This window comes from Penicillium angulare (assembly GCF_028827245.1).
Source record: "Penicillium angulare strain IBT 27051 chromosome Unknown utg000007l_segment0_segment0, whole genome shotgun sequence".
NCBI classification, from domain to species: domain Eukaryota; kingdom Fungi; phylum Ascomycota; class Eurotiomycetes; order Eurotiales; family Aspergillaceae; genus Penicillium; species Penicillium angulare.
Window position 1 is genome coordinate 3,166,672 of NW_026623166.1, and position 15,281 is coordinate 3,181,952.

The 15,281-nt window shown below is 46.7% G+C and overlaps 7 protein-coding genes across 7 annotated transcripts; 5 read left to right on the top strand and 2 right to left on the bottom strand.

Moving 5' to 3' along the window:
- Positions 1–166: 166 nt before the first annotated feature.
- On the top strand, positions 167–2,101 carry N7478_010436 (uncharacterized protein; the record flags this gene model as incomplete). The annotated part of the gene is made up of 7 exons (XM_056926650.1): positions 167–336; positions 393–522; positions 574–593; positions 654–946; positions 1,013–1,600; positions 1,661–2,034; positions 2,087–2,101. The coding sequence occupies 7 exons, from the start codon at positions 167–169 to the stop codon at positions 2,099–2,101; spliced, it is 1,590 nt and encodes a 529-aa protein (XP_056776020.1).
- Positions 2,102–2,483: 382 nt separating this feature from the next.
- N7478_010437 (aromatic alcohol reductase) lies at positions 2,484–3,631 on the top strand (the record flags this gene model as incomplete). Its single annotated transcript, XM_056926651.1, has 4 exons — positions 2,484–2,519; positions 2,593–2,929; positions 2,989–3,167; positions 3,221–3,631. 4 exons carry the CDS (start codon positions 2,484–2,486, stop codon positions 3,629–3,631), a joined length of 963 nt encoding a protein of 320 aa, XP_056776021.1.
- Positions 3,632–4,051: 420 nt separating this feature from the next.
- Positions 4,052–4,550, bottom strand: N7478_010438 (uncharacterized protein; the record flags this gene model as incomplete). Its single annotated transcript, XM_056926652.1, has 3 exons — positions 4,052–4,225; positions 4,289–4,338; positions 4,418–4,550. 3 exons carry the CDS (start codon positions 4,548–4,550, stop codon positions 4,052–4,054), a joined length of 357 nt encoding a protein of 118 aa, XP_056776022.1.
- A 235-nt stretch (positions 4,551–4,785) lies between these two features.
- Positions 4,786–5,931, top strand: N7478_010439 (fumarylacetoacetate hydrolase family protein; the record flags this gene model as incomplete). The annotated part of the gene is made up of 5 exons (XM_056926653.1): positions 4,786–4,813; positions 4,868–5,106; positions 5,168–5,483; positions 5,567–5,663; positions 5,727–5,931. 5 exons carry the CDS (start codon positions 4,786–4,788, stop codon positions 5,929–5,931), a joined length of 885 nt encoding a protein of 294 aa, XP_056776023.1.
- Positions 5,932–7,397: 1,466 nt separating this feature from the next.
- N7478_010440 (uncharacterized protein) lies at positions 7,398–9,182 on the bottom strand (the record flags this gene model as incomplete). Its single annotated transcript, XM_056926654.1, has 4 exons — positions 7,398–7,530; positions 7,590–8,266; positions 8,333–8,827; positions 8,934–9,182. The coding sequence occupies 4 exons, from the start codon at positions 9,180–9,182 to the stop codon at positions 7,398–7,400; spliced, it is 1,554 nt and encodes a 517-aa protein (XP_056776024.1).
- A 1,189-nt stretch (positions 9,183–10,371) lies between these two features.
- Positions 10,372–12,978, top strand: N7478_010441 (uncharacterized protein; the record flags this gene model as incomplete). Its single annotated transcript, XM_056926655.1, has 4 exons — positions 10,372–10,476; positions 10,757–11,320; positions 11,437–12,456; positions 12,484–12,978. 4 exons carry the CDS (start codon positions 10,372–10,374, stop codon positions 12,976–12,978), a joined length of 2,184 nt encoding a protein of 727 aa, XP_056776025.1.
- Positions 12,979–13,784: 806 nt separating this feature from the next.
- On the top strand, positions 13,785–14,484 carry N7478_010442 (uncharacterized protein; the record flags this gene model as incomplete). The annotated part of the gene is made up of 2 exons (XM_056926656.1): positions 13,785–13,826; positions 13,942–14,484. The coding sequence occupies 2 exons, from the start codon at positions 13,785–13,787 to the stop codon at positions 14,482–14,484; spliced, it is 585 nt and encodes a 194-aa protein (XP_056776026.1).
- Between the last annotated feature and the right edge of the window lie 797 nt (positions 14,485–15,281).

Sequence of the window (15,281 nt, forward strand, 5' to 3'; positions counted from 1 at the left end):
TATCTGGTTCTATCAACTGCGGGGCTCGGGTTCTCGTGGATCAGTTGATTGATAAAGATGGGATTTCCTTCAGGTTTATCAGTGCGAGCATTGCATTTCCATTGTTGCTACCGATACTTTCGTTATATCTTTTCATACATTCGTTTTATCAATTGCAGCTCGGAAAATGAGTGCTGCGGATCGTCATGAGAATGTTTGGGCTGCTAAATACTATGCTATTGCCATTGGGTCAATGATGTTCTCGTTTATCATGGCCCATTGGATAGGGTTGGCCTTTAGAAGGCATGGGCCAAGTAGTACGGGGGGTATACTGATGCCATTGAAGCGGGGCTCCAGGTAAGACACGGGATATTGCAGCATTGGAAGCAGCTCTGGTACTTAACGCAACACAGAACTCTTCGGCGAGGACTAGACACTTCTGTGTTTGGGATAGGCATGGATAAATGGATACTATACCTCATCTTTTGGGGTATTAATTTGATCCTCATACTGACGAACGTTGACTTGAGTGAGCTGGAAGGCGTGAGTTTGCTCTCCGAATGCTGAAATGTCAATCTCTAACAGCGTTTATAGATAGCCAAGCGTATGGGCTGGTGAGTTTCGTGTCGTGGACTTTTCATCTTATAATGTTCAGACTATTAATTCATTATTAGGATTACTATAGCCAATTTCACCTTACTAGTCTTTCTCGCCCTCAGAAGTACACCCCTCGCGCCCTTGTCCGGTCAATCCTACGAAAAACTACGACCCCTTCATAAAGTGGCTGGGTATACATGCATAGTCAGTGCGGTGTTACATGGAATATTGTTCCTCAAGGAAGCTGCCGATGCAAAGATTCTTTTCTATTTCAGTGAAAAGGAAGACCTTGTCGGTGCGATTGCTGGTTTGCTGATGGTAATAATCGGTATATCTACAATTGGCTGGTTTGCTCGCAACTACTATGAAAGTAAGTATCGCAGCTAATGAGAGTAAGGTCAAAACTAATTTCAAATTTCAAATTTCAACTTTGTAGTCTTTTATATTATGCATGTTGTCTTGTTCATGGTCATTCTGATCCTGGTCGGAATGCATCGCCCCAAGCTCGCATCGTCCACATTGGTTGTTACTATCTTCATTGCATGCATGTGGTTTGTTGATCGAGCTTTGCGATTCTTAAAACTCTCATACAATTTTTTCGGCAACTATGCAACCATTACACCCATGCAGGATGGCGCTGTCCGGGTGAAGCTTCGGCGGAGCATACGTTGCAGTCCTGGATCTCATGCTTTCCTGTGGATGCCGGCTGTTCGATTCATGGAAACTCATCCTTTTACAATGATTTCTAGCAATCCAGCTGAGTTCCTCATCCGAACCTACGATGGATATACTCGCGAGTTGTACAAATTTGCTCAGGAAGAACCAGGGAGGGTTGTCCGTTGCTCAGTGGATGGCGGATATGGGCAAGTTCCGGACTTCAGGAGTTTTGACAAAGTTGTTCTCGTTTCAGGGGGAAGTGGTGCTACCTTCACATTTGCAATTGCACTTCTCTTAATCAGACAATTAGCTGAGACCAATAGGACGACTAAGTCTATCGATTTTATTTGGACAGTTCGACATGCAAGTATGTTAAATCCGAAGAGCCTAGTAGATTATCTCACATTTTGCTAACATATTCCCTCAGGCTCTCTGGCATGGTTCGAAAATGAGCTGAGCGAGCTCCAAGACTCACCATATGTGAATCTATTCATACATGTTTCACAAGGTGACGAATTGGGGCGGGATGCCAGTGATACCTCAAGCGTCGAATCAACAGCAGCCAACAGTGAGATGGAGGGAAATAAAGAGAAACTTGCCACAGAAAGTCGTCCACTCTCTCCGGTCCGTAAAGGAAGGCCTGATGTGTTGCGACTGGTTACAGACTGCATCTCTCAATGTCCTCCGGGAGGCCGGGTGGGTGTTGGTGCGTGTGGGCCCATGAAGCTTCTTCGGGCGACGCGTGAGGCAACTTCCCAGAAAGCGTTTGATGATGGTCCATCAATAAATTTACACACTGAGGTATGTTCCTGTCTACCTTTTTCGAATTCGGGATGGTATTGACACGATCTAGGAATTCGAATGGTGAAATCCCTGCAGTACTTCAACACCCCAGCTTGATATGCAAATTTCAAGATGCATCATGATTATACATTGTCGATCCTAATCAGGATATTTTCGCTTACATTTCGTCGGTGATCGGTGTTATAGAATTGCTATATCAAATTGTTTTCAACTTTTATGTCCGTTCAAGACCGAGGTCGGAGTTAGAGCTGGCTTAACTCCGCCTACAGAGACAGTATTAGTTAACATCATCTGGAACTTTATATTAGACTCGGAGCTTTAAAAACCTGCTTCTTTCCCAAGAAACTGTATTATTTATTTTATAATTCCATTTATGAATTGGAGAAATTACTTCCCGTCTGCCGTGTACTAGAACTATTTGCAGGGAGTTTGAATATTTCTCAAAAATGTCAAACTATATTACCAATGTCGCCATTGTCGGGGTATGCATGTTTCTCTATCTCGAAGTTTCCCCCATTTCGAATTACAATATACTAAAATATCTAAAACCACTAGGCAACTGGCCACAGCGGTAGCTTCATGGCTGCTGCCCTCTTGAACTCTGGCAAGCATAAAGTCACGGCCTTGACAAGACCCGGAAGCCAGAGAACCCTGCCACCAGGAATCGAATTTAAGGAAATTGATTACAACAACCCAGAGACAATTGTGGAAGCTTTGAAAGGCCAAGACGCACTAGTAATTACATTGAGTGGCTTTGCGCCCGAGGGAACCGAGCTGCAGCTTATCAAAGCCGCTGGCGAAGCTGGTGTGAAATGGGTTTTGCCAAATGACTGGTCTCCGGATACCACCAACGAGGCTGTAAACAAAGATATCTCAGTATTCGCACCAAAAGGTACGGAGGGAAAAGAACCAATTACCAAGGAATACTGCTAATAGCCTTTGTAACGTTAGCGGCTCTCCGAAAAACTGTCGCTGAGCTCGGTCAAGTCAATTTCATCAGTATCTCAACCGGGTTCTGGTATGAGTGGAGCTTAGCTATTCCGGCTGCCTTTGGAATTGATTTGCTCAACCGCTCAGCAACCCTTTTTGACGACGGTGAACAAAAGATTACGACCTCTACATGGCCCCAGGTACGTGATTGCAGTTCCAATTATTTGAATGCCACAGTATTAATGTATCCCAGGTTGGCCGTGCTGTTGCCGCCCTCCTTAGTTTGCCAATTCACGCCGAAGGCTCTGATAGGGAAGCCTGTCTTGAGAACTTCAAGAACCAGGTCGTATATGTCAAATCTTTCACGATCAACCAGAAACATATGTTGGCTTCTGCTTTGCGGGTCACTGGCACCAAGGAGTCAGATTGGAAAATTTCCATTGAACCAGCTGCGGAACGATATGCAAATGGTGTCGCAGCGATCAAGGAGGGGAATCGCATAGGATTTGCGAAGATGCTATATACACGGATCTTCTACAAAGATGGAAATGGTAACATTGAGCACAAAGGCACTCTGAATGCCTTGCTCGGGTTGCCGTCGGAGGATATTGATGAAGCAACGCAGGTTGCAATTGAGCGTTCAAGGACTGATCCTTGGAATTGAAGAACATACCAAGTTATTATTTCAATTGAATAAAACATCTTCATGTATCTCTAATGTTGGGGATACACAGTATAACTCGCAAATTTATCATTATCATGATGTGAAAAATAGTAAAGCGGGGCTGATGAAATGCTTCAAGTTCTCTATACAGTCTTCGTGAATAACCGTGGAAAGCATACTGTTTCTTTGCTACGATAAAGGAGAGTCAAATTGAAATGTAGTCATTTCGATAAAATCGCCTCGTTGCGATTTAGGTACAGCACGCTTGAACGTCTTCATATCGGCCTCCGATACCGGACTTCGTAACTTTAACAGCCCTTATCTTCAATTTCATTTTCCTGGCTGTTGTAGGCAGATAGCCATAATCATTTGGATATTTCATGGTATATACATAACAAAAGTGATGTGGGGTACCGCAATCTAGCTGTCCAGCAGCACAGGGACCTTCTCAACGAGATATTCGACAATGGCATCGGGGCCACGCTCGACCTGCAGCCCGGTGGGGATAGCGTGGAGCTTGATGTCAGGAACAATGGAGCGCGCAATTTCGTGGATTTGCTTGGCCTCCTCATCGGTCCACATGGAAGCGCTGAACTATATCATGCTGTCAGCCATTGGACGATTTAAAGCTCGGAAATCCCGAACTTCGTCACTTACCAGAACATTCGGCTTGTGCTCGGTGACCTTTGCTGCGACCTCTTCGATAGCTGGCAAATAGTCAGTTTCTTAGTAAAAAAAAAATTGAAAAATAGCACAATTGCGAATAAATCTAGGCTATTGACTCACCGGAGCAGTTATCGACGTGGATGATCTCGTAGCGATCCTTCAAGGCTTCGGCCACACGGCCGATGAGGCGCTGAGCGCGCTCAGGAGCGGTGTTGACAGTAACGAGACGGAAGGGACCTTTGGGAGCAGACATAATGACGAATGTAATGAAGTTGAGAAAGAAAATGACTTGCGAGATCGTGGGGTATTTATTCCATTGCGGTTGTCCCCTCGTCGCCACCGGTTCCCCACATTGTGGTCTCCGGGTTTGCCAGCCGGGATTGATTTACTCCGTTCATCGCCCGGTACGAGTACAAGAATACCTAGCTACGCTTCCTTCTGTCGCGAAAAGTTATTCTCTCAAATAATTAAATTTGAAATCTCTCAAAATGTCCAAAATCGCCTCTACTTTCTCTCGTGAGTTGATTGTTCCTATTCTGTCTTCGAGCGTCCGACATTGACAATGAACAGGCCTTGTTCGCTTCATCCCGAAGTCGGACCCCTCCAAGGTTCTGATCGGAGAGCCTGTTGATGCACAGCTTGATGTTGGATTAGCTATCTACAAAGGCCAGGAGGTCTCCGTACGCCCATTTACTGGTAGCTCTGTCTTGACTCCTGGCGAGGCTACTACTGGCACAGAAGTTGTTGAGCGCTTGCTATCCCCGCTGGCTCAGAAGGAAGTCGGATCTATCCGCTGCATTGGTTTGAACGTAAGTTTCTCATGGGAATTGAAACTAGAAAGAATCGCTTCTGATACGCTACATTGATTAGTATGTCTCCCACGCCAAGGAGATGTCTCTTGCCCTCCCGGATTATCCGGTTCTGTTCATGAAGCCCTCCACTTCACTGGCAGATCCGTACCCCGCCCCCACTATCCTGCCGAAGCTTACACAAACCGATAACACCGGTGACTATGAGTCTGAGATGGTCGTTGTCATTGGCCGTGACGCCAAGGATGTGTCTGAATCTGAGGCTCTGGACTATGTTCTAGGCTACACGGCTGCCAATGATGTATCCAGCCGTACATACCAGATGAACCAGAGCCAATGGTGCTTCTCCAAGGGATTCGATGGTGCTTGCCCAATTGGTATGTTAGCCGTCAATTGCAGTCATTCCTTGGACTGTGTCTTTTTTAGAGATCCTTAGACCATAAACTAACATGATCAACAGGACCCGCCCTTGTCTCCGCTAAGCTTCTTCCCGATGTTAGCAAGCTTCATATTCGCGGCTTGAAGAACGGAAATGTCATGCAGGACTGCCCTCTGACGTACGTATTCAATGCCATCCTCCTGTTCTTCACTCGTTCAAAACTAATTGACCATTTCCATAGTGACCTGATCTTCAATGTCCCCAAATTGATCAGCTTCCTTTCCCAGGGCACTACTCTGCCCGCCGGTACCATCATTCTGACCGGTACGCCTCCCGGTGTTGGAGCTGCCAAGAAGCCTCAGGAGTTCATTAAGAGCGGCGACGAGTTTGCCGTTGAATTGCTTCCCCATGTCGGTACCCTGATCAACAAGATCGAGAACCAATAATGGGAGAGTCAAGGATGAATGAATGAACATTAGGAATTTTTACGAAAAGAATAACACACTGTCTATACATATTTATGTCTTCTGAGTATATGCTCCAAGAGCTCAAGCCTTAAGTTTTGATTAAAGTATAAAGCTCATAAAGCTCATAAAGCTCCCCTTGCATTGACATCTGCCATGTAAATGCAACGTCACTCAATTAAAGTTCCACTCACCATCTACTATTTCCAAGATCATCATCCGACCGAGCTAAATTAGCCTAGGCATACTTCGGACTCATCCAAAAGAACAGCAGTATCAGGTTACAAGACGTAACACAAAGCGTTTACATCTCCGACTCGCTCGATGTTCTATGCAAAAGATGGAGAGAAGCCCAAAGCTTCTCAGCCAATCAGAGAACCAATCGGGATATAATTTATTCCATGGCGGAGTAAATCTATCCCGCCACTGTAACCATCCAGCATTCAATCTGCGCCAAGCCCTGACAAACAAGGAGCAGGCGGTCTCATGATGTCGAATGAAGCGCTCGGCATCAATTCTAGCCTAGCGGGTTAATATCAGTACGTAAACAAAGGGTTCACTTGACATTTCGCTTGGCTTTCGTCCGAAGTACGGAGTAAACGTTTGTATAGGGGCTTTCTCGGCATCCCGGTGGCCTATGCTGTCTACTATTCGCTTGATGTTTTACCTACCAATGCTGGCTTTGAAGAAGGCACAAATAGCGATACACTCATTGAAATGCTTAAGCACTATAATAGCCATTAAATATAGCAATTGTATGATTTTTGATTAGACTGGAGTCGTATGATTTTAGCGAGGTAGTATGAAGGGTCTGGCGAGATGGGCCCGTTTGACGCGCTACGGGAAGGTCTTCGGAATCGAGCACCGAGCTGTCCCGGTCGGGCTGCTTGTATAAGGACGGTCGGCGGCTTTTCATTTACGCAGATGATTTTTTTTAGCTATCATTGTGCTTTCTTCTCCTTTTTTACACCTTTCTTGAATGGGATTGCTTCTTTGTCGATACTTCGCCTGCTACTTGGGTTTTTCTTCTTTCTTTGTTGTGGTTTACACAATTCAACTCGCTATGCCAACGAAGGGCCACACATACAACCGACTGCTGCACACTATTCAGTGACAACGTATGGTCAGGTGAGATCGAATTCTCTACACGCAACACTTGTTTGGATATGGTTTCTTAATAAAGAAGACAAAGACTGACATTGCTTGCTAATGCATCATTCTATATACAGTTATGGACACTAAAAGCAACCCTGCGTCCCAAGCCATTCCCTGTTGAAGTCGTCACGATACCGCTCGAGTCTATCATATGCGTCTATACCGCCCCCGAACGAATCATACAAAAGTGCCAATGAATCAAATGAAGTGGTCATCATGTCGTGGCACTCGAAAGAAAAAGTGATATACCGGAGTGCACATGGATGGGGAGAATTATATGCGTTTGTGCGTCTTTATTCTTCATGACGCATGCTCTTTCCACGCCAGTGCAAGAAGATAGTCGGAATTACACTGGCCACAACGATCATTGCCGATACAATACCAGCACTCGGTGCTATTCCAACATTATCGAACATATATGGGAACCTGGGTGAATGTCAGTTCTCGTGCGCGAGGGAAACAACAAAACACAAAGGAAAACTCACCAGAATGGCCCAATGAAACCCCAAATTTGACGAACAAAGGTGACGAAGACACCAATACTAGCAGCTTCTTGAGGGAAACAGTCTATGGCGTACGTGATCATCACAGTTGTGACAAGTTGGTTGCCAACGGCGCCGATGGCCGTGCCAATGATGGGAGTCACGTTCCAATGACCGGAGGGCGAAGTCTGTGTGCATACGAGGAAAATGATGGCACCGATGATGGTCAGGGCGAAGCCGAAATAGCTCAACCACAAACGATACTCAGGGTCTGCCTTGCCATCGATTCTGCGGGAGCGACGTCTCATCCAGCGGTCGGAAAGAACACCTCCCAACTGCTCGCCGATGAAGGAGCCGATAATAACACCAAGGAACTGGAGACCCAGTTGCTCTGCGTTTAATTCAAATTTCTCTTGCAGGAGCTGAGGCACTTCAACTGTCGCCAGAATACTACCGAAGAGGAAAACCATTGCATACGCAAAGGCAGGAATGGCGATAGATGGGTGGCGGATCATGGTCAAGGGCCGGACAAATTCATACCATGTCAATGGCGTTGGATCAATACGACGAAGCGAGCAGTACTGTTGCTTCCAGCTGGCCTCTTGCGTCTCGATTCCACCGCCGATATACCTGGTCTCAGGGCCGAGGAGGAGATACAAGAAGAATTGCGCACCGTTAATCTATTACGCCAATGTCTTGTCAGCGGGTACGATTCCAAAACAAGTCCATCTTCTATGAGTACTTACCATAGCCAGGATCCAGTAAATCCAGTGGTAACCCGCCCGGTATGTCACGAAACCGAAGATGAAAGGTCCAGTAGGCACACCCAGGGTGATGAGCAAGGTCCACACACCCATGTAGCGGGCACGGTCCTTCTTGAAGGTTGTTTCCATGACCACAGCACTACCAATGGCCGATGCTGGTGAGATGAAAAACGCCACCAGGGCCCGAGAGGCTGCGAGAGAGGCATATGTTGTGCTCTTGGCACAGCCAATATTACACACTAAACTGCAGATAAGAGACAAAAGGAAGACAGGTCGACGTCCGAAGCGGTTGGAGAGGGGTTTCCAAAAGAGGGGTGCACCTCCCAGAATGGCGATCTGGAGCGAAGTCAAGTAACTCGCTTTTTGCAGAGGGATTCCCAGCTCTGCGGCGATTTCGGAATAGGCGGGGATGATAGCGGCGGCTGTAAATGTACCCATACAAGCATGGAATGCTACCAGGATCAGATTGGACATTTTCTACATGTTCTTGAATCAGTATCTTGTTTTGCCGCCCCTTTCGTTGTCTTCATCTCCGTCGATCAAGTTCTGCGGGAGAGGAAATCCTTTCGAGGGATGCACTCACCTTCCATTCTGGCCAGTTGTAAGGGTCTGCCGGGCCCATGCCTGGAATTGGATCCAGTTCTAATGTGCCATGGCGTTGCAGTAAGTAGTCGCGATGGGCTTTAGGGAGACGAGCAGCAACGGACTCCTCATAAGTGGCGGCTTGTCCGGCACCGGCACTCTCAACGAGGTCAATGTCGGCTTTGGCACCTGGAGCCACCTCGAATTGCCCTGCTCGAGAAGAGCTTGGTTGTAACTCAAGTGAAGGCATGATGGGAACAGCAGTGCAGGCGGAAAAGCAATCCCTAGGGAGAAGTACTTTGTTACGCTAGAGCGCTGCTGAAAGGGTGATTATGGGTGTGTCGAGAGTCCCAGGGGAAATGAATGGGATTTGGGAAACAACTACGAATATGTGACCAGGGGCAGTTGAGGGGTTGGAAAGGAAAGGAAGGGGGGGGTGAACAAAAATGGGTGATTATTGGTTTGGAGTGGAGGTTTCACGTATACAGTGCAGTTCGGTGAGGCGAAAAACCTCGACCCGGGACTATGTGGTCTGTGGCGTGCCGAAAATCCCCCGGTGAGTGTGCATAAAGTATTACTACTAACTCCTAGGGATATCCGGACACGGGGTTTGGGGTACTTTGCCGGACTCGGCTCGCCTGGAGAGAAAACGCGGAGAGTCTCCACGGTCCCAGTGGATTCGCCCCATCGGGATCGGCGAGTGAGAAAGAAGCTGTTACGGCAGGCGATGTCATGTCCATTAGTCACCGACTAGCCTGGCACTTGACGTCGGTTACCCGATCAAGCCTGCTACGAACCGGCATCGCATTAAAGATGGATAATTACCGTATCGCATTGCCGAACAGGGTTCAAAGAGACAGCTTGGCACCATTTCCCCCATATTTGACCCCCATATCTGCCCCCCAGATGGAGTTCGCTCGACGGCCAAGAAGAAAAATTTCTCCTATCTGGAGAAGGGGTTCCCTATGAACTATGCCAGCCTCGGCAGGTGAAATGTGGACCTCATCATTGGTCAGCTGATGGTAAGGGCCCAACCGTTATTTTTTTTCTGTACTGTAAATCCATAGTCTATCGTTGAATGGAATTATTGTTGGGAGGAAAAGACGCGCCGTCGTGGATTGTGGGTGCCACACACAAGTGCTTGGGGATACGCCCGAAACCTTTCCCAGAACTGTTATCTCCGAGAATCATTGGCCCAATATGTAATCGCATTCTTCGGTGTAAAGGAAAGAAATTATTTGTATTCCCCGGAATTGGTTCCGGTTATCGAATTTAGTGGAGAGTTGATGAGTTGACAGGGCTTGTTAATGCTGGGAGGGAAGAAGATAGTGCCACGTCCCCACAATCTCCCCACAATGGCTTCTCCACATCGCCATCTTCTACTCTCTTTCCCTCTTTCCTCCCACACTCCCAGCCCCTAAGACCAGGCGGACATCAAGATGGCGTCAATGGAGATCATGGTGGGATCGCCAGCATCAGCAGGGGCGAAAAAATTGGTGTGTCGTGTCTGCCAGAAAGGATTTACCAAGGCCGAGCACCTTCGAGTACGTATTCTGCATATCCATAGACCCTATCAAAGGTCCCCACGAATTTGAGGGGCAGCTCACAGCATACCTTGATATTGAATACAATGAAGCTAAGAAACTAATTGCGGCTTATACAGAGACATGAACGTTGTCGTAAGTTGTAATTGATCTTGTCTATTGTTGTTATTCATTTTGCTTGATTTTGCTTTCTTTTTCTTATTCTCTTTTCGTGTATTACTCTGCTTGTATCCCTATTGCAGCCGGGCATCATCTTGTATCAAATTACACACTCCGAAAGGATCCGTCGGCTGACCGGAAGAGCTCCATAGACACCGGATCAAAGCCATATGTCTGCAAAGAATGTCGCCGGCCCTTTGCTCGGCAGGATGCACTTACCCGACATGAGAAGTTGCACCTCCGTGATATGAATGCCAAAAATGGCACACCCGTAGCTTCAGCTCATCCATCTGTATCCCTGGACTCTATGGCTTCATGGGAATCAAGCAGTGCATCCATTGGGGGCCCAGCGTCAACTACGGCGACTAGTCAATCTTGGGATGAGCAGCAATCAGAGCATCAGCAGAGCATGCATAATGTTGCTTCCGATCTCGATTTTGCTCTGGTCTGGCCGGACTCGGAAGATCTCTTCCAAAGTTTGATGGCTTCAGATAATCCAGATCAGTGGCAGATACCGTTGGGGACTCTGCCGTTTCCACCAGTCGTGCAGGATATCAATGGCTTGAACGGTATGAATTTCGGATCGCCTAATTCTTTTGATGATCGTAGTTCTTCCGTCGGAGCAATTCCTTCCGGTGGAGGCCACCAAGCCGTCCGTGACGTGACTGAAATGGTTACTAGCTCGGTAAGTACCAGTTACATCCATTCAAGCAGAAAAATATACACCCAAAACTCTGGTGTTCATTTCAAGCAAGTTCCTTCTACCGTTGTATGCAATATGCTAATACGTAAGTGTACTAGTCCTCAAGTGTCACCGCTGCCGTCAAGTCTACCTCTGTCACGTCAGTCTTTCTAGATGAATGTTTGCACATGTTCTTTGTCCGTTTCATTCCAACGTTCCCTATACTACACCGAGCTACTTTCGTTTTTCGCGAGTGCACGCACTCTCTTTTATTAAACGCCATTGCTATCGGTTCATTATATCTCGGGCCAAACGATGCAATACCAAAAGGCGAGGCTTTATGGCGACTCGCTCATACTGCTGTCGCTACCTCATGGCAATCATTAATCACACACAATGGGCCCTACGATGCTTGTAAAGGCGTGCAGCTGATGATCACGGCTTTGTTGGGCCAAATATACGGAGCTCTGTCTAAAAACCGCGCAATTCGAACAACAAGCCAAGTCTTCCGGCCCCTGGGATTTTTCTGGGCTCGACAATGTGGAATGTATGAGAGTGAGCCTTACTCTCTGGAGAATTTACCTTCTGCAGACGCTCCTGCGGCCGAAAAGGATCATCAGTGGCGTATCTGGGCTGCACGTGAAATTCAACAGCGAGCTCTACTGGCATACTACGTACTGGATGGACTTGTGGCCCAGATGTCTGGTGATGGGGCTTCTGCTCGTCATGTTTCAAACCCATTGAGCCTTCCCAATTGCGAACGCGTGTTCGATGCAAGTACCGCAGATGAATGGCTAGCACATATGCATTCCCAAACACCAGATCAAACCTCCTTTCGAGTCGTCTTTCGATCTCTCTTCCCACCCGTTGGGAATTTCAGAGCACTTGACTACCAATTCTCTGCATTCGGTCTTCGAGTGGCCTTGGAGGGTCTTCAGTCTTTAATTTCCGATAGTGATGAGCATGACTTAGCCGTGGGAGTACCCGGTCGATCCGATATACGCAGGGCTCTTGCCCAGGTTCACGAAACGATATCCATGAGTATTCATTTCTCTGCTGCCGAGAGACTCGAGCTGTTGCTACGTTGGCACACAGTCTGCCTGGACACAATGATCAACTCCACCGTTCTTTCCCGCCACGTATGTTCACAATACAACATCTCTCAGCATGTATCAGGGGGCTGTCGAATAGCTCGGCCTGACTTCAACATCATCAAATGGACAAGTACAGAAGATGCCAAGCGAGCAGTTCTACACGCTGTTGCTATCCAAGATATAATCGAGCAGTTGCCACGTGGACGAGCTCATGTCGTACACATGCCAAGTTCACTATTCTCCGCGGCTACAATATATGTTGTCTTCTCTCTTGCTGGGTTGGCAAGTGTTAATCTCCCCCGAACAATCCTCTGGCAAGATGCCTTACTCTCTCACTCTGATCTTCACATCGGTCATGATGAAATACGTCCCCGGTCGAGCTCTGAGACTAGGCGTTTTGTTGAAACGAACGAAGGTTTAGCGTCCGCTCCAAATGGGGGCGCCACTCGCAACCTTCTTTACGAACTCAATTCCATCCAAAAGCTTTTCCGTTGCCTTGCATCACAATGGGGAATTGCGCACGACATGGGAAACATTGTAGCCGAGTGGATTAAGTTATGCCATTGATACTTCAAGCTGGAGCAGGACTCCATCATGATGTCCCAAGATACCTCTTATTTTCTAGAAGTTATGACGATGATGTATATTCAATTTTTATTTTAGCTGCCTCGCAAGTTGTATATATGTGGCACGTACTACCTTTTGGATATAGCAACCTTTGAATTGAAAAAAGCCTATGCACATACACTGTTACCAATAAAATCCAGAAAGACTCAGATGCTCCCGAGGTCCCAGGCTACTTGATTTCAAGTTGTTGAAGGGCTGCCTCACCAGGGATCCAAGGCCAAGCCCTCTTCTGTCACTACAGTCGAGTCCTTTAGGCAACAGTCTCGAGTTTACCATGAGAAAGATTCAGCTACTAAGCTCATAGTTATTAGCGAAGCACACATTCTAAATAATAAATTGCAGTGAGGCTGACGTGCACGTGCTCAAAGCATTCCTTTGGCCTCGCGATTCCAAGTCTTACTTGATCGTTTCCTCTTGGCTTCTGCTTCTCCGTCCATCCCACCACACCACATTTTCCTTTTCCTTTCCCAAATATCGTCACTTCTTTCCAATTTGATCAAAATCAACACTTTCATCCATTTCCAATACTTAAAGTCTTTTTACAATTCAAAACGAACCATCTGTAAGTCTTTGACATCTCAAGAGACCCACATTTCAGAAAGAGAGGCTCAAAGAGCTCGCTGCTATAATCCCTTTGGCGCACCTACTGTTGTACAAAAGAATGTAAATTCATCTTCCTTCATCAAGATACTGATCGACGATACGATAATCAATTAGGCCCAGCTTTTGACTCGTCAATCGCCAAAATGACTGGACGCATGCAGTGGGATGACGCTGCGAAGTGCATCGTGAGTTCCCCTCTCCTGTCCTCGAGCACTACAGCACCCCTTCAATTCATCCCAATGCCGAGTTCACAAGACATGATCATCAAAAGAACTAATAGCTCACATGGTTACCACTCAGCTGCTCGTCAAGATCCTCGAGATCCATGAAATCTCCGTTGATTGCCAGAAGATTGCTGATAGTTGGCGTAAGTACACGCATTCCCATGGAGCCCTCCGTGGTATTTATCATTCATTCACATTTGAAAAAGAAATGACGATCGTTATTTTAGCTGAGGGAGGTGTTAAGCCCACCGCTCGTGCAATTCGTGAAGCAATTTTCAAAATCCGCCGCGAGACTCTTGGTACCAAAGCCGATGGAGGACAGGGGACTCCGACTACCCCTAAGTCTTCTGCAAAGAAACCTCGCTCCAAGATCACCAAGTCTACTGTTGGAGTTGATGGCTCTCCAAGTGAGCGCCGACGCAAGCGGAACGTCTCCGGTGCCAGCGCGAAGAAGATAAGCGAAGATGCTGCTGCTGAGGGAAACGATGGTGATGATGATCTTACTACCTTCAAGTCGGAGTATGAAACTCTTGAGGATTTCGATCTCCCGGGGGAATTGAAGGAGGAGGACCTCGCGCCTTTCGATACCGAGATGGTCAATAATGGCGGAGGATTTTGAGATTACGTGGTCAACATTCGGAAGTTATGGGAGGTAGTTACAATTGCAAAGGGTGGCTGGTTCTTGAGTCGATCTCAAACGATTTATCTGCGGAGGATGGATTTTTTTTATTTCGTGGCCTTCTTCATAAAGGAGCTTATTTTCGATTTTGCTGAGGGATGTGTTTACAGAGAGGAAGAACGCCCTCAAGAGTGCGATGTAGTTCGCATCTAGGAATCCAAAAGGATCATAAATTACGGAATTTCTTAATCAGAGCTGCCCTAACTTTCTCATGAAGTACTTTTGCCAACTTGGAAATGATGAGAATTCTTGATCATTTGGGTGATCTTGACTACTACTTTGTGTTGATTAGCTGTGATGAGTTCGGGTGAGCAACAAGAACTTAAAGGCATTCGACAGAAAACAATAGGCTAACGAATGTAGAAGATAGGAATGAGCCTTAGAAGGTTATACATAGTAGGATTAGCCAACAACAGCTGTGGGAAGAAATCTACAAATCTACGATCTACTAACACTACATATAATCTTACATATGTAACTTATAAGTATTCCCTTCCTATTATTTTCCGTTTCTTCAGATAGACTGACTATAATAACCGAAGTGCTTATTCGGGAAGACGAGTTGCCCTTGGCATTTTTCGTGATCAGAAAGATCGCTCCCCATGCCCAACTTCCGCCTCCGTTAAATGCACGAGAAACCGGATTCCTTTGAATCCCCAGGTAGGTAGCGCATGAAGCTTACGGTCCACCAACTCGGTATCATACCTTCCTATCAAGGAATTGAAATATGTTGGCAG